We start from the raw sequence: 20991 nt of genomic DNA, 5'->3' as shown, positions 1-20991 counted from the left end.
CATGATTTGATTTCACATTCTGTAACTTTACATTTTCTGGCATGTAGCTTTATTGATATATCTTTTAGCTGTTCTATTTACTTAAGCAGTGAAAAAGCAATTTAAATTTTCAGTGCACTATACACATATATTTGATGCTGCTGTATGTTATTAACCCTTTGCACTCGAGTGGCGCTGATTTGAAGTGTCAACTTGAGCGGCGCTGTTGTGGTGCCCCACTGATTTTGAAATCAAGCAATGCTACTACGATGCTATTTTTTGAGAAACTCCACAGTCACGTATCGACGGGGCAACACTTTAGTTTTTAGGGTAGAAAGATAAGAGGATTGTCACTTGTTTGACTACGAGGGGTGACACAGGAATGACAAGTTCAAAAGAATTACACGAGGTAGTGTGGATATAATGGTCAAGAAATCCAATATTGTATTGAACTATATAAAATATATGGGTGGAACTATATAAAATATTGGGCGGACCAATATGCGTCAACCTATTGTCTTTTGCGAAAATTGCTTAAATGGTGGCGTAAGCTTTTTGGGGGACATTGAAATTTCCCTGATCAATTCATACATTTTGTATAAACTAGAAAAGACCAAACAAGGGAGAAAGCCGCTGAGCTATCTGCGATTTCTGAAAACACTTGTTGAACAATTGAGAGGATCATATCGCCAGCAATGAGAGCAAGTGCATTCCGATGAAATCTGACTAAATGGGAAGATTCACGTAATGCTAAAAGTGCCAAAAAAGGGACTGCCAGGTTTGTTCTGACCGTAACATACCTGGAGGTAGGTGGGAAATTTTGTATTGCTGTGATACATGTCCTGACAAACCTAGGATTCGTATTGTTTTACAAAATATCACACCAAAATTAATTACAGAGTAATATTGATCAGATTTTGTTATTTTCGACAAATAAATGAATAAACTACTGAATTTTTCTTATTTGTATATTTTTATTTATAAATGTTTTTAAAGTACTTGTAAAGTGTGTGCCAAATTTGGCCGAAATCGTCTCGAGTTGCTGCTTCGCGCAAGCAAAAAAGGCCTCAAGTACAAAGGGTTAAACATTCAAAAGAAATGGTAAATGTGTAGTATTTTTAATAGCAAAACAAAACTTAAGAGAAAAAAAAATTGTTGCCACTTTTGAAAGCCATGCTGTATGTAATGAAATACAACATGCATATTATGTCATGTTAATTATAGTTTATATGTGTTCTCTCATGCAGAAATAATTCAGGCAGATTCATTAAATTACTAATATAAAAGCTGGTTATTAATTATTTGGACCTCCTTTAATCTGTTATTCTTTAATTACTTATTCACTTGCTGTTGAGTTTTAGAAATTACTGAATAGTTTCTAAGATTTATTATGGTAATTCCAACATACACCAAGAAATTTTATTCATGTGAGAGAACATATGTGTTCAGAAGTGATAGCTAGAGAAATTAGAAGGTGCTGTTTGGTAGTAAATTATTTTCACCATGTTAACCATGAATAGGATGCATTGCTATGCTAATGTGGAGATAGTTGGTATGCATCAACTAAAGGTCAGCAGACCGAAATAGAGAAGCTGTAGTGAAATTTTATTGTTGATGTTTCTTAACAAAGCTTGTTGTATCATGGTCAATTTGTGCACATAATGTTCAAAAGTAAATCCTTTGGAGAAACCTGTAGGATTGTGGTAAAGAATGAAGGATGTGCACCAGCACTGAAGTATCAGTTGTGAGCCAAATAAAAATGCAGTAGATATTTTAAGTATGGAAACTATTTTGTATTTAGTTCATATTTCTCAATACTGAGTGTGGTAAGTAATTATACAAAAAGTGGAGGCTTGAGATATCAGCCTACTGGTGGAATTTGCATATTGGGAATTGTGGCAATATGCCACAGTGTTGGATTTTGCAGCATAAGTTATCCTTATTGATGCCACTTCTTCTCATGTGAGAGTGCTGTTAAAGTTTATAGTTATGTGTGATAACCATGAGATATACCCCTTCATAATGCTCAGCAACAGTTCGTCAATATTTGAATGAGCATGTTTAGAGAATGGATCATACATTCTTCCATCATATCGTGTTGGTGGGACTGATGGCTCATATGTCTCTCAGAAATATGTATGGATATTCTTGCACTTGTTTAGTGCAATAGAAGTCCTGCACAGTTACAATTAAGTCCGAGGGAGTTATTAAACTTTTAGCATGCTCATTGCTAAATTAGGGCCATTTAGGGCTGGCTCATTGTTTAGCCAATATGTATGCCATTGATTTTCTTCTGGGATTACATTGAAGACTTTATCTGTGAGCTTCATGTTAAATTTAATATTAATCTTGTGGCATGGGTCAGGAAAGGATATGAATGTGCATGAAATAGTAATAATATTTTAAACATACTAAATTACCTTTTTAGCATCTGATTCATGTGGCTTTTTGGACATAAAGTTGAACTTGTGTTAGTAAGCATGCAATGGGTTCAAATCTGTAGACTGTTATCAGGAAGTGACAGCTAAATAGGAACATATTTCATTATGTATTTTGAGCAGCTGAATTTCCTTTAAAATAGACTATTAATGGAATGTGTCCATTAGTGACAGTTTCACTTCTGTTAGTTGTAAGTCTCTAGTCCATTATCAGGGAGTGTCTGCTAAATGGGAGAATATTGGTCTGTTATTTTTAGAATCCAAGAATTGACTATTAGTGCAATGTTTCTATTAATGGAGGTTTCATTGTGTGTTCCTGTATGGGTATGATCTTTTTATATGTACTGAAGTTACCTTCAAAATGTTTACAGACTATTTTGAGTCACCATGTACGTACATCCAGTAGCTGAATAAGTGCACTGCTTTAATTGTCCATTTTCTCATCAATTTTTTTTTGGGGGGGGGTATAAAGTTTTAATTACTAGTATTTCTAGTAAAAGTACAATGCATTATACATAGAAGCATTGCTAGTTAATTTTGAAACTTTTCAAACTCATGTTTTTTAGTAATTATTGATCTGTGCACTGTGGGTCATGATTAATTTAAATACATGTTACTGTCATAAGGTTTAAAAAAAAAATTCCTGAAGTTCAAAATGATGAACTAGAACAAGCAGAAATGTAACATATTAAGCACTGAAATGAAATTGAAAGCATCTGAAAATATAGTGAACTATATTGAATAACAAAATGGTTAATTTACCATTGGTATTATCTTTATAAGAAAGGTGATGTAATTTTGCTTCAAAACAATTTTTAAAAAAAATTGATTTTTTAATGAAGTAAGCAGAAAACTGGATTTGTATTTTTGTTAGTAAATTAAATTAGTCATTTTTGCATTATTTTTAAAGGAAAGGTTTAAACAGACGATGAATAAAATTGCAGAACTTTCTGATGAACGACAGCAACTTGAACATTTAGTAACGCAATTACAGGGTGAAACAGAGACAATAGGTATGTAAAGCTAACATGATTTTTTGTTTGTTTACTGTGACTTGCATTTATTATATTCATAGGGGAAGCCTTTATTTTAATGCAATAAAACTTTGATTACTTGAATTTCAATTAATCAAACTGAATATCAAAATGTCAAATTCAAAGGAAATTTAGTGTAAGAGAAGGGATAACATTTTTGCAAATTTTTTTAAATTTTGAAATAGAAAATATTCAAACTGTATTTAATTATATAACATATTTCAGTGTTACAAATTTGGAATTAAATTTTCTGTAATTTTTAATATTTATAATAACCTAAAGTATTTTCTCAGTTGAAGAATTAATATCACCTGATGAATATGCTGATCTTTCATATCTTTCTAAACATAGATATAGACATAATTTTGCTCAAAATATGTAAAGATTCCCCCTCACTTCTTATTAGATTCTCTATTAACAGTAATGTTGCCCATTTTTTGCCTATGACATACTGTTTTAAGCATGAAATCTTAATAAAATGTGAATTTAAAATTAATTAAATTTCTATTTAATTCAGAACTACTCTGAAATGTGCTTAAACTCGAAATTAGTTGTAGTAAAACAAAATTATTTTTAAAATAAAATATAGTTTTAATATATAAAATTTCAAAATATTTATTTAATTCTGATATGGAAAATTTAAGGGATTCAAAATTTCAAGCTGGGATATTATGAGTCAGGAGCAGTAGTATATTCAATCTGGGACAATTCCAGCTAATGGGGGTTGTTTTGTGTCATTAACATGCATTCATTAAGTGCATTATTCAGCTGGATTCTAGACTGTTTAGTGTAGCTTCATGTTGGAACATCTTGGATATTTTTAGCATTAAAACTTACCTGACCTTCTCCCTTCTTTTAAAAAGGAGAATAAATAAATCAGTGTTTTTTAGGCAATTTTCTATGTTTATTGTTAGTTTAAAATTTTATCACATTGTAAATTATAAATGTTTTAATGGCTGCTAAATATTTTAAATCTTCGCCAATTGCATGAGTTTCTGGAAATGGCGCAATTTCACTTACTTATTATTTTGAATGGTTTTTCACCCCTAATTTTAATGAATATTTCTAATAAAAATATCTCTCCTATAACATAGTAGATAGGTTTCTATAAAATACTCGGTTATGTGCCATGTTATACGAGACTAACAACCAATACAAAATAGAGGAATGCTTTCTCAAAAACTTTTGAAAACAAAATATTTTTTATTGGTTCCTCATTTAAATTTAGACATTTTACAGTGTTGGATGACTTTTCTCTTTTTAAGAGATGATTCCAAATTTGGTATTTTCATCTCCAGAGAAATAATTATTCTTTTAAAAGTTGTTTTCTTACTTGCAGACATAGTTTAAAGCTGAAATATAATTTCTCAGTAATTACGTCTAAACATGACAAAGCTAATTAATAACATGTATCCAAAAATTTCTTTGGATTTTTTTTTTTTTTTTTTCTTCCAAAATCATAATTAGGCCCACCAGTGGAAGAATAAAGTTGCTGAATACTGGTAGTTCGGTCTGAGGTTTGAATCCTATAAACAGGTTGGCTGCATGCGCGTTTTGTGGTTTTCCATGTTTGTAACATGTATATTAGCCAGTTTCCCTTAGATAGTCCTCCACGAAGGCATCCGTCTCCTTAGGTAGATAGCCCTCGAGTCTTTGCCGTAATCACATAAAACAAACCAAAATCACAATTACATAATTTTTGCAGTCTGCCAAATTAACACTTGGAGCACGAGATAAAAAAAATATAAATGTTGGGCATAACTCAATTTTAAAAGAATTTCATTGTGGAAGAATGCAGTTGTTACTGGAATTTATTTTATTTTTGCATATATAAATATATAGGTTATTATTGTGTACTACAATTGTATAGTATGCAATTGTATTGTACACAATTGTATAGTACTTAATTTTGTAAATGTTTAGAATAAAAATTATGTTTTCATAATATGTACATATATAAAATGTTATTAAGAGAATTTACACATATTCATTAACATGTTAAAATAAAACTGTGTTGCCATACTTTATAAGTGGTTCTGCAATTTTATTATTGTGTAAAACCAAAACTGTGTTATAAAGAGGTACCTGTACTTTATGTGACTTCTCTAAACAGTTTTCTATTCTAGAAATGTTTGTAGAAAATTTTATTATTCTTGTAAATCACAGATAGGGATTTTACTCCTTTCAGAGCTCTGGGTTTGGTGCCCTTACCCACTACCATTTGTTTACATTTGTAAGCTGCATTTGCTGCTTACTAAAACAATAACTCTTTCTTAATCTTCTTTCACCCCTGACTGTGCACTTTCTTCGCTTGTTACAAATGTCTTTCTAACCAAACTTTGCTAAAGAACTCCATTCTTGTCCATATTAAAATTCTGTTCTCGTCTCAGCTTTTCTTCTTCCACTAGCACCGAAGATTGAACAATAAGTTGCTCTTCAGTATCTTTATCTGCTGAAAGCTTTTTCCCATAAGCTTTCACGTAACATATACCGTGTCTCTGTTTAAATCTGTTCAACCAATCGCTGCTGAAAATCGCAAGTCTCCTCTATTTTTAAGTCAACATGAATCTCTTTTCTCTTAAGAGCAGTTCTGAAATTGGTATCCCATCACGCCACTGATGCGGACCCACTTGTACAAGGTAGTATCAAGGTTTGCTGATTTCACCTCATGCAAAGATTTCTGTTTTTGGATTCCAGTGTTAGAATCACTGTTGCTGTAAAATTTCAACAGCTTTTCTTTATTTTTCAGTATATAATAAACAGCCCATGATGCAGTTCAGTACGATTTTGCTATAAACCATTCCCACGATCTTTTGCAAAATTTGCACTTTTTGCCTTGCCCCATCAGTGCAACATGTTTACATTTTTAACGTTGCAACCAGTAAAGTCATGAATGCGTTTCTTACCTGCCATTGTATTAAGGAGTGCTAAAATTAAAAATATTTTTAATTTTATCTACAAAAAAATATCCAGATAAAACAATAAAATGGCATTGGAGGGGACTTTTACCATGATGTCAATGATTTGTTAAGTATTTCCATTATGATATCATTATTTGGTAAGTGTTTCTCTTTTCTTCTATATTTCATTTTTCCTCTTCTGCTTTCCTGAACCAATGATCTAAATGTTTTCATTTTGAGATTGCGTGGATTTTCAATATTTGACTGTATTTAATACACTTTGACAAAAGTCTTGAAGTCATGTAAAAAAATTAGAAGACAGTGGAATGTGTGCCAAAACTGATCACTCGTTAGATATGAGCAGTATGTTTTAACATAAAATAAAGATTCACAATTTTGAGTAATGTTATCGTATTGAGTAACAAGTAAATGCCCAAAGAGCTATGCTGTTTTCACAAAACTATATTTACATATATATATATTCAGTAGATTGTTGTATTTGATATATTATTATACTTACAGTAGATTGCAATATTTGATTGTGCATCGAATCTTGCTTTGACATATGCCATACACATACAAAAAAAAAAAAAAAAGTTTATCGGTATGATAGAATGTTTCTGTGAAAAACAGCAAATTCTGACTTTCTTTTAAAATAAAGTTATGTATTGTTTTTATGTGTGGTATATTCATTGCTGCTCAATGCCCAAGTCTGAATTCATGTCTCTTGTATATTCTTAACCATGTTATTTTTTTATAATTTATACATAGCTCTGTGATATTATTTTACAGTATTATAATTTACTATTATTGTTCTGTAGTAAACTTAAATTCTCTCACTATGTCTGCCGAATTTAAATCTTTTATACATTGCTGTTCTCCGCAGAAAATGAAATGTTAAACATGATTAACACATTATTAAATTATTCTTATTTTCAACTTTTTGGGGGCAGGTGATTATATTGCCTTGTATCAGATACAGAGAGGCCTAATGCGAAAGAGAGCTTCAGAAAAAGATGAATATATAGCTCAGCTCGCAAGAGATAGAGAGGATTTAAAGGTTAGTATTTACCTAACAATATATGTAGTCTTAAAGTACTTTATAAATAGTAAGTAAAAATTAATGTGTAAAATTGTTTATTTAAATAAATAGCACTTCAGCCTCTTATTTAATGAGTACCATCTCATATTTTATTGAACTCTAGACTACTTTTAGTGGGAGGGATTGTTCACCATTACAAAAAAATATACAATACTTCACCATTACAAAAAAATATACAATACTTCAAAAATTAATTTAGAAGCAGTTTAGAAAGTTCATTAGAAAACACAAGAGTAATTACAGGAAGGATTTGTTTTTGCATCTTTAAATTTTCCTTATTGTGAAGAGGGTATACTATATTAACAGGTCTACATTTTTTTTATGCTGAAACTATAGAATAATATAATCCAGACCATTTAAAAAGGATAAGAGAAATAAATGATTTTATTTTTATTATATGCTAAGAATTTCATGTTAGTTAGGAGAATGCAGGCACCATTTGAAAGTAATTTTAATTAACTTACAAATGAGCTGACTTTTGTAAATAGTTAGTCTATTTTCTATCATGATGCCTTTAATTGTAACTGAGGATTGATGTGCTAATGGGATTTCAGTTGGATACCACCAGTGATAGGAAAGTCTTAGTCATAGGAAGTAACAGGTGGCAGCTGTAATGGTATAACCAGAATTGTTGGCATTGTAGAGGTTTACTTATTTGCTCCATTTGCTGTTATGTAGGCAGTCTAGGAAGATTTCTTAAATACAAAATATATATTTAGTCTTAAATATTTCTTTACAACAAGTATTTGCAAGTTTGTGCTAAAGGTTGTGTTTTAGAGTAAACTGCAAAAGTTCAGAAAGAATGTTCTTCTATATTTTTTTTCCCCCTGGCAATGGTTTGATGAAATAAAGAAAGTACAGCAAGAATATGTTGCTTTTGAAACTTAAAGCAATTTCTTTGAATACATAATAGTGTAAAAATTACTTTTCTTCTCAGTTTCATATGATATTTCAGAATCTCATTATTCTTCACCTGCCTTGGTGATCCATGAGACTAAGCTCTCTAAAATAATATTTCATATGAAAAATGCTTCCTCCCAAAAAATATTCTTGGAGTGCATTGCTCCTCTTCCCATTGCATCACTGTAATATCATTGCAGATATTGTCTGGAAATCTTACAAAATGTGAAATAAGTTATATATATATATATACAGTCAAAAGTCGTTAATCCGGACTCGTCAGGACTTTGGCGATTCCGAATTATCGATTTTTCCGGATTATAGATCATCAGTTTAAATCTGGTAAGATGGCATGCAGAAATTATAAAATTAAAAATATGAAACTGTAATTTATGAAATAAAGAACAATTATGATCTAAAGGGTATCAAAATTTACAAAAAAAGAAGCTTAATATTTATTTGTTTACTTTATTAAACATTTATTTCAATGTAAGTTGTTTAAGTTGCTTCGTTTTATGTGATAATACTTTCTCTTTAATTCTATAAACAGACATAATCTCTTGTTCAGTTACAAAGTTCCGCTGTTCAAGTCCTATAATTGCTGTGTAGAGAATACCGACTAATTTGTCAATCGAAATTTTTTTGTTTACAATAACCTCTGTGTCACTTTCTTCACTATCGGAAGCGAATTATAATGACGAGGAATTTCATTTAAATCATATCAAACACGGAGTATATCGAGATGAAATGCTACATTTAGTAAGGAATTATAAGCCAAATAAAATAAAAACATCTGCCCTGAAGATAAGGATAGTGCTGACAGATCAACTTCCAATTCATTGCGCGCCACGGCGTTTCCCCTCCCCCCTGCCGCTGTGTTGTATTTTATATGTGTTGGGTACGTGCTCAGTGATGATTACAAGATGTACACAAACATCATTTATTCTACATTACTCATCTACTATTCTATATTACAGTTATGATTAAAGATAATAGATACAGTTACAGTTACATATATAACATCTCCCTTTTTTATAAAAAATAATAATAGTAGTAAAATTAAACATATTCTTTTAAATAATAAGGTTTCTTAACAGTCCTACCAGATCGAGTGACATAGTTATGTCCATTTGAAAAATTTGATGATACTATACCTCTTTCACTATTTAGTGACACAACACTTCTGTTAGATTTTGAAGGACTTACAGGCACATCTAAATTTGTAGTGCTCCTACTATTTTCATGTATCTCGGGTTCATCTATAACTTCATTCTCATAGTTGTTTTGTATTGCAAACTCTTCCTGATTAGTTCCTTTAAGAAGGTCTCTTCTGTTCCTTTCTACAATTCTTCCATTTGTTCTTATAATCCTATATGAACGTGGTCTTTCTGCTTCTTCTATAATTTTCCCTCTTTCATTTAGTTTTTTCCCTTTCTCTTTTATGTAAACATGATCTCCTGTTTTCAGTGGTTTTAATGGTCTTGCATTCCTATCATAATAACTTTTTTGTAAGGTTTGTCTCTTCAGTAAATGTTGTTTATGGTCTTCATATTGTTTAGCTTGGACAAAATTCTCTTTTATATGCATCAATCCATTTACTTTTCTTCCAAACATCAATTCTGAAGGTGACTTAATTTCATCTGAAATAGGAGAGTTACAATATTCCAGTAAAACTAAATATGGATCCTTGTTGTCAACTACAGCTTTTTCTAACATTCGCTTGAAAGTTTGAATATGTCTTTCAACCATTCCATTAGACTGTGGGTATTTTGGACTTGAAGTTCTGGTTTCAAAATTCCATCTTCTTGCAAAATCTTTATATATTTCCTGCAATTATATTGTGGACCATTATCCGAATATACTATTTTCGGAATACCATGTCTTGCAAAAATTGATTTCAATTGCTTTATCACTGCTACACTTGGCAAATCTTCCAAATGTCCAATTTCAACATATTTGCTAAAATAATCTATAACTATTAGATAATCCCTTCCTTGAAAGTAAAAGAGGTCTGTTCCCAATACTTCCCATGGACCATTAGGTATTTCTTTAGATATCATTGGTTCTTTAAGTATTAGCTTTTTGTAAACTTAAACATGTTTGACAATTCAGTACCAAATCTTCAATTTCTTTGGACATTCCTGACCAATATAATATTTCTCTTGCTTTGATCTTGCATTTTACTACTCCTAAATGACCATAATGAATTCTGCTTAACATATCTTTTCGTAAACTTCTTGGTACAACAACACAGGAATTTTTAAATATTAATCCATTTGCTTCTGATAGTTCTTCTCTGAAGTTAAAATATGGTTTTGCTAATTCTGGAACCATACATTTTTCATCTGGTCATCCAGTTTTAATTAATTTTCTTAAAACTTGTAGTTCTTCATCTTTTTCTGTTTCCAGTTGAAAAACTTCCATTTTACCATTAGACATTGGTATACATTCTACAACCAGTCCCACATGAGCTTCTGTATCTCCTTCAAAGAAATCAGATCCTTCATCAGTGAATGATCTTGATAATGCATCTGCTATAAAAAGTTCTTTTCCTGTTTTATATTTTATCTCAAACTGATATGGCTGTAATCTTATATGCATTCTTTGTAGTCTTACAGGGCATTTATTTAATGGCTTTTTAAAAATTGATTCCAGTGGTTTATGATCACTTTCCACAGTAATATTTTTTCCAAATATATACTAATGAAATTTCTCACACGCAAATACAATAGCTAAAGTTTCCTTTTCAATTTGAGCATAATTCTTCTGTGTATCTGTTAATGCCTTAGATGCATATGCCACTGGTAAATTATTCTGCAGTAAGACTGCTCCTAGTCCTTCTTGAGATGCATCTACAGATAAAACTACTGGCATGTTTATGTCATAATACTGTAAAACTGGTTTATTTACCAAGACATCTTTTAGTCTTCTAAATGCTTTTTCATGTGTTGCATTCCAGTTCCAGATAACTTGTTTTTTCAACAAATCTCTTAAACATGATGTCAATTCTGATACATTAGGTATAAATCTAGAAACATATATAATCATTCCTAGGAAAGCTTCTAATTCTTTCACATTTTTTGGTGGTTTTATATCTAGAATAGCCTTAATTTTTTCTTCATCTGGTTTTAAACCATCTTTAGAAAATATATGTCCCATATATTTCACTTCATTCAGCCCAAATTTACATTTATTTAAATTAAATTTAACATTCTTTTCTCTGGCTCTGTCCAACAACTTCTTTAATCTTGAATCATGTTCTTTTTTATCTTTACCCCAAACTAATAAGTCATCTATATATATTTGAACTCCTTCTAAATCACTAAAAATTTCAGAAAAACTTCTGTGGAAAACTTCTGGTGATGAACTCAATCCATATGGCAACCTTAAAAAACAATATCTACCAAACGGAGTGTTAAATGTAGTAAATTCGCAAGTTGAATCTGACAGTTTAATTTGCCAAAATGCTTTGTTTGCATCTAAAATACTAAAGACCTTTGCATTTGTTATTTGAGATGAAATTTCTTCAAAGGTTGGTATGTGATAATGTTCTCTCAGTATATTTTGGTTAAGGTGCTGAGGATCTAAACACACTCTTAAATTTCCATCCTTTTTCCTTACTACCACTAATGAATTCACGAATTCTGTTGGTTGGTTAACTTTCTTTATAATACCATCTTTTTCCATTCTTGCTAATTCCTTTTTTAATGGATTTAATAAGCTAAGTGGAATTTTCCTACAGGGAAACAGCTCCTGGTTTTAATTTAATATGATATGTATATCCAGTTAAATTCCCAGTTCCTTTAAACAAATCTTGATATCCTTTTAAAAGTTCTGGTAACTTTTCATTAGAATCAGGATTTACTGTACAAATCCTTTGTATTAGGTTTAATTTTTGCAATGTAGGTAAACCTAAAATAGCTGGAACAGTTTTATCACATGCTACAACTTGAAATTCTATTTCATCCTTGTCCCCTTTCGATGTTTCACAGAATAATTTACATTTTCCAACTACATCAATTGTAGTACCATTGTAATTATTTAAAGTGACTTTTGATTTAGTCAAACATTTCTCTCTTAAATTTAATTGTTTAAATTTAGGCAATGGTAGCACATTACACTGAGCTCCAGTATCCAACTTAACAAATAAATATTTAGATATGTTTACTTTTAGTTTTCCAAACCATTCGGTTTTATTTTTAGAAAATGGATTTATATCTTCTACTGACCCTAAAACATATTCATTACCATTATTATGTAACTCATGCTCTAAATTATTCTGTACAACATTAACATTTTTATAAGTGCACATTTTAGAAAAGTGATTTTTCTTTTTACAGTACAAGCAAATCTTATTATAAGCAGGACAGTTGTATAACTTATGAAAAGTTCCACATTTTCTACATGGTTTTGGATTATTGTACTTATTTCCTTGATAGTTTGAAGAAGATTTAGTACTTTGTTGCTTTTGTTTTACATGATAGTCTTTCTTACAAGGCTGACTTTTTTCCTCTGAAGGTCGAAATTTATTACGTTTGATAGCTTCTATTTTATTTTCTTCAGTTAAAGTTTTCAGCTGAAGTTCTGCTAATTCAGAAGCTTTACACATTTTAATACATTTCTCCAATGTTAACTGATCTTCCCTTAATAATCTATCTTTGAGATTTTTATTTAGAATTCCACTTACTATTCTATCCCTTATTAAACTATCTTTTAATTCTGCAAATCCACAGTTGCTACTTAATTTCTTTAAATCGGTTAAGAAATCATCAAACCATTCACCTACATGTTGTGTTCGACAGAAAAATATATGTCTATCAACACTTTTGTTTGCTTTCGGTATGCAAAAATTTTCGAGAGCTTCAATTACTTTGCCAACATCCTTCTTATCTTCTTCACTTAAATTAAAAGTATTAAATTTTTCAAGTGCTTCTTCACCAATTATATGCAATAAAATAGCTACTTTAATTTCAGGTGATTTAGTAATACCACCAGACGCTAACATATAAATTTGGAATTTTTTTTTCCATTTCTTCCAATTTTCGCTTAAATTTCCTTCGAAACTTAGATTACTTGGTGGCTTTAATCCATCCATATTTAATTTAGGACTTTAAATAGTTTATATATACATATTTTTAGCCACTTCCAATAAAAATAAACAACTCACTTTTTCGATTTCACAGTAAACAACTTCCCATGATGTTTTTGTTTAGAACATCTTTACGGAGGCTGCATGGTTCTTCAAAAAAGATTTTCTTTTTTAATCAACACAAGCTGCGCCATGTGTTGTATTTTATACGTGTGTTGGGTACGTGCTCAGTGATGATTACAAGATGTACACAAATATCGTTTATTCTACATTACTCATCTACTATTCTATATTACAGTTATGATTAAAGATAATAGATACAGTTACAGTTACATATATAACAGCCGCAGAGCAGCGTGAAATTGATAAACAGATTTCGGAATAGTTAGATAAACAAAGGATATGCCTTTATCCATTTTTTGCAGCAATTCTACTTTTTGTTTGATGGACATGGAAACATACTTTCGCTTTGTAGATCCTTTGGGAGCTCCAGCATCAGAAATTCTATTTGAGAAATCAAAAGTTCAAGCTTACATTTATAAAATTGCTTTAACAGTCTGCAAAAAATAATAAGCCGGATCCAATTTGAAGATTAAGGAACAACGCAATCTGCAACATTAACTGAAATAGATAATTAGATAATTTAATCGTTCATTATACATTAAACGGGCATGTGTAAACATGTTATGCACAGCCGTTTGACACATGCGCAGAAAGTTTGTAGCTTTGAGGTCCGGATTATAGATCATTCCTGATTATGGGTGTCCAAATTAACGACTTTTGACTGTATTGTCTTAAAACATGTAGGAACTTAAATGCCCAAAATGCTGGAAAACATTTACTGATATTATTCAACATGTATTTTAAAAAGTAGCACCTAATGAGTACATTGAACTTGTTATGATGAAATTGGAAATTAACTGTAGAACTTCTTTATATAGCTTTTAAGTGTATTTATAAGTAGATGCATTGAAGGAATAATCTAGACATCTTTAGATTACCATTTATATTAGGATCAACTAGTTATTAAAGATTCAGGTGTTTTAAAATTTATCAAATACAGTATCTCCATTTTTTAATAATTAACTTGTGAAATATTATTGTATACATCATTCTTTTTTTTACATTATTTAACACTTGTTACACAAATGTATTTTTGTTTGTGTGTGTGTATATATAATGCATACAATAAATTACATAAATGTATATAGATGTATTAATACATATGTATTAATTTTCAGTATTATTTTGCTGAAAACGAGATGATTTTCATTCTGTGTTTATACTTATTACTATCTCTGTTTTAAAATCATCTATTTTACCCCTTGTTCTTAAATATGATTAGGCAAAACTGGGACAACTGCAAAATCTTGTGATGAAACTGTTGGAAGAAAGAAAACAGTTCCAAACACAGACATCTCCACTGGACAAGAATTTAGAGTTGATTCAGATACCAGAGCTAGAGGAAAGGAAAATTCAGAGTGAGTATTTATAATTTAAATTTCAAATCTATTTTTATCATTTATCCTGAAACTGAATAATCAATATGTAGATGTTTGGTTTATATAAATTGGATAGATAAAACTCATGATGATATAAATGATTATAGGCAATGCTAATGTATGGTGAATTTGAGATCAAGTATTTACATTTTCTTTGAAAAGAAAATTCATACATAATCATTTGCATTCTGGAATTTAGATGTTATGAGTAATTAACAATTTTGAAACATATAGTCCCAATTCTGAAAGTTATTTCAAAACAAAAATTCCTAAATGTTTATAATTTCAGTTTTACTACTGTTTAACTAATAAACATTGGAACATAACTTGATAAACATAATAAATATACAATATTTTGTGGAAGATTGGAATTCCACAAACTGATACTAGTGTAAATTAAATTTTTTCCGAATTATCCCATTTTGCATGAAATTCATCATCATTACTAAAATGTACCAGTTATTCTTATGCCATTATTACTTAGGTTTTTTAAAACTTATTTCATTGTTATTGGGAGTTAAAAGTTGTAGTTTCCTTTAATTTCATTATAAAATACAATGTAGACCTAGTGGTCTTAAATTGCATGTAGGCTGTATGCATAATATGGAAATAGCTGACAGGCCAAATCCCCACACACATTCAAAAGTGCTTTAAAAAATTTATTAAATTTTGAAGTTTGTGTCTGCAAGAAATTTATGATAATTACACTTTGTAATTCCAGAATAGTGACAGCTAACCATTTAATTTTCAGACTGACATTTCAAATAATTCTAATATATTGAATAAACCACTAAATACAACTTTTATGTTAAACTAAAAGTGAACAGATTATGTGAAAGCTCTCCAAATGGGGCAAAACTTGAGAATAAATAATGAAAACTTATTCTCTTTCTTTTTGTCATTAAAATTTTCTTAGACATATACAGAAAAAAATATATATATTTATGTGGAAATAATTATAAACTTCTTTTTTTTTTTTTTTTTTTTCTTAGTATGGTTTTCAGTTACAGCACCTCATGGCATTTTTATTTTGCTAAAATTTGTAACTCAGAGAAAAATTACTAATTACTAGAAACTATCTTTGTCGCAAATTGTAGATGCTTATCGGTCAATCTAGTTCTTTTCTAGATTTATTAGCTTTTAATTGGAGAAAAGCCAGACTGTTTGTTCACTGGTACCGCCAAACAAAGGATTATTCTTGTTGCAATTTGTAACTGAAGCTGTGGGGGGATCTTTTGACAAGTATGGAAGAAATTAATCAGATCTCTGCCTTCAAATATTTGAAAAAATTTAGGTTAGAGTTTAAATTAATTAGCTTCCATTTATAGATTATTTTGGGAGCATTTAAACACATTAATTTTTAATCATGCTAAAAGTAATATAAATGTGGCCTCCAAATCATTAAAATCTTAAAATATTCTTCAATTTCTTGTCATAATAATGCTAATTAATTTACAAGAAATGCATTCACGGCTGCCAGTTCAAGACTACTGACGTAGACTATAAATGTTCCTATGTTAGAATCCCATTGTTTTGCAAACAGCAAACAATCTCACAAACTTGGTCAGCTATGTCTTATGTCTGATTTATAACAGAACCAATAATCAGGAGCGATTTGGTATCATGATATCAAAAAATGCCATTACATTGCTAAATCTTCCTTGGTGCCATCTACTGCATAATGAAAAAAAAACTAAAAGCATAAAAATATTTACAGAAATTTCGCATTTTTAATGCACAATTAGTGCATAAAATTTTTTTATATTCAAGGAAAGATTTTTTTCACTCTGTTTCAAATCCCCCTTTGTTTCTAATTTTATTGCTTGAAAATCGAGGGGGGGTGAATTATGCAAACAATTTAATTTCTGAAGGACACGGTTGCCGTAAGAACATAAGAAATTAAAACTGACATTCAATCTAGTCATGTATAAACTACAGGTATATATTAAATACAGGTTATAGTCATGTATAAAATACATGTAACTATCACAATATTATTTCTTTAAAAGAATCCTACATTCCAAGAATACATACTAAAATTGATATTGCAATATCTAATAAGATATTCTCATTTCTACTTCCCCGTAATTTGAATTTTGCCCATTCTTATTGTTGTCTCTGCTACTCCTTAGCCTTAAATCATCCTTAAATAATTAGAAATGATGAATGTTAGCTGACTTGACAAAAATGTAGATTGAATGTTAGTTTGTGTTTGCTTTACTGTGATGCTTCAGTTCTAAAGTTAAACAGTTAAAAGGAAAAGCTTCAGAATGACCTTTACAACTAGTTTGTGTGAGGTGTTTTTTTTTTTTTTTTTTTTTTAATAATAATTATAATTTTTATTAGTTAAATGAAAATAACCATACAGGGGCAAACCCATTTTAAACTTTAGAGGAGCTTTTCTCTGAACTAAGGAAGGGGAAAATACTGTGAATATTTTTAATAATTTCAGAATCTGATACTAAAAAGCTGGGGGAGTAGATACATAGGAAATATGATGTATATGATTGCACCAGTACCATTGGAATGCAATAATTTGTATAAATCGAGAACGATAAAACGTTTAGAATTTGAAATGTGTGATATTCTGGAAATTGTATGTAGCATACAATGTCAAATGAAATAATGTTAATTGTGGTTCCCTAGCATAATTTTTTTATTTGTATATTTTTGCTTCAGTTATTGTTTGCTTATTTTGGTAGGTGATGTATTTTCATTTCCATATTTCTGTTTAGATCCTGACCAAATTGATGGTCAAAATCAGAATGAAAGAGAGTCAAGTGTTGATTACACTAGTGGATCAACAGATGTTGAAGTAACTAAGAAACCTGAAGCTACAGCTAAAAAGATAATGGAACTTCTTACAGAAATAGAAACTACTAATTTGGTGGAAAAGCCAGTGTTGGACAATTTTCATCCTTGTCCTGTTTGTTCTGGTCGATTAATCACTGTATAAATTCTAGGAATGTTTCAAAATAGACTAAACTGACTAACTATGGTTGAAGTGTGCCTAAATTAGGCTGCACTGCACCTGTAGTCCATCTAAAGCCTTGTTGCATCTGTCAAGAATGGCACTTTTAATAGTAGAGGAAAATGAAATTAAGATGTATATAAGTTATATTGTAGATATTAATTTGAACAAAGAATGCTACCTGTTTGTTAAGCTGTTCTTTTCCTCTACTATTAACAGTCTAATTATATTATTTTTTTTTTATATAAATTGAAAATAAAATTACAAAATGCATTCCATTTAATAGCAAAAGATTTTGTACTTTTTGATGCAGATAATTTGTATTTTCACTATTTTATAAAGAATTGTTTAAAACTGATTGTATTTCCAAAAGTTTGTGCTGTAATGCTTTCAGGGAAATTTGCAGGCCAGTAAGAGAAAAAGAATCTCTGTTATGTTCCAGTGGTTCAGATTTTTGGAAGCAGTTAATGATTATTTTATAATATGCCAGATCAACAAAATTTTGAATAGGGCTCATATGTGATAGTTTTAAAATTTCATTTTAATTTCTCTTATTTAAATATATATATATAAGCTTTTATTAAGAAAAAACAATCCATTCACATTAAAAGAGAGACGAAATAAAAATTATTCTGCTTTCCTTTAATTTCATATTTGTATAACTGAGGTAGTAAAATTATGCATATTTAAATTGAAAACTAATGGAGAGGGGTTAAGTTAATTACAGCAAAATAATACATTTTTTGAAACATTTTTCAAAGCTATTATTCCATGAGAATAATATTTAGCTAGCAGTACACGAAACATATATTTTGATACATAAAGCAATAAATAGAGCGACCAGTATTAAAAAAATACATAAATAATTTAAACAAAATGCAGTATTCTGTGTTTAATAATATAAGAAAGAATAGTTTTTTCCCTCGAATGCATATTCTTGAAAAAAATCAAAACTGAAGATTCTATTGCTAAATTTTGTATTGAAATAAATATTACTTTAAGGTTATTTATTAGTGCAATACTGCCATTGACACTTGAATATTTTGGACATAGCCTAATTTGTTGGTCTTGATGATTATAATGTTTCCTGCATTGAAATATTAGAATAACTTTTTAATTTAAAATGCTTATAATTCTGTGAAAAATTAAAAATAGTTTAAAAAAATAATTTAACTTGAACAGTAGTCAAAATAATTTGAAATGCTGGAGAGAAAAAAATATTGTGATATGTGAATTGCAGATGCAAAAAGAATAATTAATCATTTTAGCTTAGTAATTAATAATTAATCATTTTAGCTTAATAATTAGTAATCATTTTTCAGAGTAAGGTAATGTTAGAGGGAAGATGCATTTTAAAATGAAAAAGCCTAATTTATAAATTTAAGCCTTCATTTTTATCAAAAAATTATAATTCCCATCTGTTTTCTAAATCATTGCTCTTAAAGTTAGTTATAATCATATAATGTATAAACTGACTAATTGGAATGCACTAAAATTTAGTATTTTTTGGATTAAAAAATTCTTTAGTAGTATTTGCTAGCCCATTCTGAAAATGACAGGTATGTAACTGCAGGCTATATTTATTGCATCCTTCTAGTCTTTTTCTTTTTTGGATATGGATGCAAAATACTGGATTGGGGCCTTGAATTGTGATATTTTCATGTACTACTTTTATAACTTTACTGTAACATAGTCTAAGTTGCAAACCCTTCGTAAAGGTGTTTTCTTAACATCTTGACCAGAGTGTTATTGTTGATATTCATTTTGACAAAACTTGGACTTCCTCATTACCTGTACTTGCTCATAAGTTCGAAAAATTAGGTTATGTTAGCATGACTGAACTTTTATATAGAAGACAAACCTGGTATTATAATTTTCTTTTTTCATTTAATAACAAATCTTCCATAAAATTAAATTGCAGTTGGAATAATTACTGCTGTCTGTAGGTTTAATTTTTTTCTGTCGCACTGAAAAATATTTCTTTGAAAAATGTGCCATTTTAATGCATCGTATTAACTTTGAAATTTTAATATGTTGTTATAGAGTTCTTACATTTTCCATCTAGGGTGCAATTTATGAATGCCATATAAATGATAGAAGAAAAATATTTGTTAATTTCATTTATATATATTTTAGTTGCTTTTCTGTGTTAAAATTATGTATAGGGTTAAATGTACATGTCTTGTTCTGAAATATATATGTATTTCTTGCTTGTAAATATAAAGAGATTTATTTAGATAAACTGCTTTTTGAGGCACTTATGTTATGTGTTTTTAAGATCTAAAACTAATGAATAAGCCATAAGGGAATTGTGTGAAGCTTAAAAGATTAACTAATGATGTAAAAGTGAAAAAACTTGAATGCAGATCTTTATGGAAATGATTTGCTGATGGAAATACAGTAAATCCTGACTATCGAACATTCAAGTAACCGAAATATTTTTAAATTTTAGACAAAAAATTTCCCTCAAAATATTTTGTAAATGAGAGATTTGTAAACTTGTTATAGATCCCGTAATGCTAGTAAGCAGAGTTGCCAGATATTGTGATTTAGCACTAATAATAGATAAGTATGACATTACAATATAGTCGTAAGAAGTTCATTTTGATTTAATGTTAATTCTATCAATTCTTTAAACCAGTTTAATTTTGTAAATGAGGACCATTTTTTTCTTCCATAATTAATTATTGGGTCAGCATGGAGTATTTTCAGAGTTAATGGTTAAAATTGTCTGATGTTAAACATCATATTGTAAGATTGGAAATCTGCTAATAACATAACCTTGAAATATTAGCAGTATTTTATCAGCATCTTATTTTTTCATGCAAAATGTCTAATTTTGAACCCAATGAGCGTCATTTGTGAAAACTTTTGATTTTCTTTAATTTGAAGAAATCTGCAGCTGATGGGCATCGATTGCTTGTAGAAGCACATGGTGTGGCTACCTTGACAGATGTTGTCATGAGTGGTTTCAAAAGTGCAAGAATGGTGAATATGAGGTCGAAGACAAAGAACATAGTGGAAGGATAAAAGTGTACAAAGATAGGGAATTAAAAGCATTATTAGATGAAAATTC

At 29.6% G+C, this 20991-nt stretch overlaps 1 protein-coding gene across 4 annotated transcripts in view; it reads left to right on the top strand.

Annotated features, from left to right (window-relative positions):
* The window catches only part of LOC118185077 (golgin subfamily A member 2-like), an 83014-nt gene extending 62842 nt beyond the window's left edge, over positions 1 to 20172 (top strand). For all 4 annotated transcript variants that reach the window (XM_035354867.2, XM_035354869.2, XM_035354868.2 and 1 more), the window contains 4 exons: positions 3328 to 3430; positions 7305 to 7411; positions 14788 to 14923; positions 17680 to 20172. In XM_035354867.2, the coding sequence (XP_035210758.1) occupies positions 3328 to 3430; positions 7305 to 7411; positions 14788 to 14923; positions 17680 to 17900 (567 nt within the window). In that variant the 3' untranslated portion in view covers positions 17901 to 20172. The remainder of the gene's footprint in view (positions 1 to 3327; positions 3431 to 7304; positions 7412 to 14787; positions 14924 to 17679) is intronic.
* Positions 20173 to 20991: the final 819 nt, after the last annotated feature.

This window comes from Stegodyphus dumicola, chromosome 10 (genome assembly GCF_044657685.1).
Source record: "Stegodyphus dumicola isolate Sdum_Otavi_A_Nest chromosome 10, ASM4465768v1".
NCBI classification, from domain to species: domain Eukaryota; kingdom Metazoa; phylum Arthropoda; class Arachnida; order Araneae; family Eresidae; genus Stegodyphus; species Stegodyphus dumicola.
This window is presented reverse-complemented; position numbering and strand designations above follow the sequence as displayed.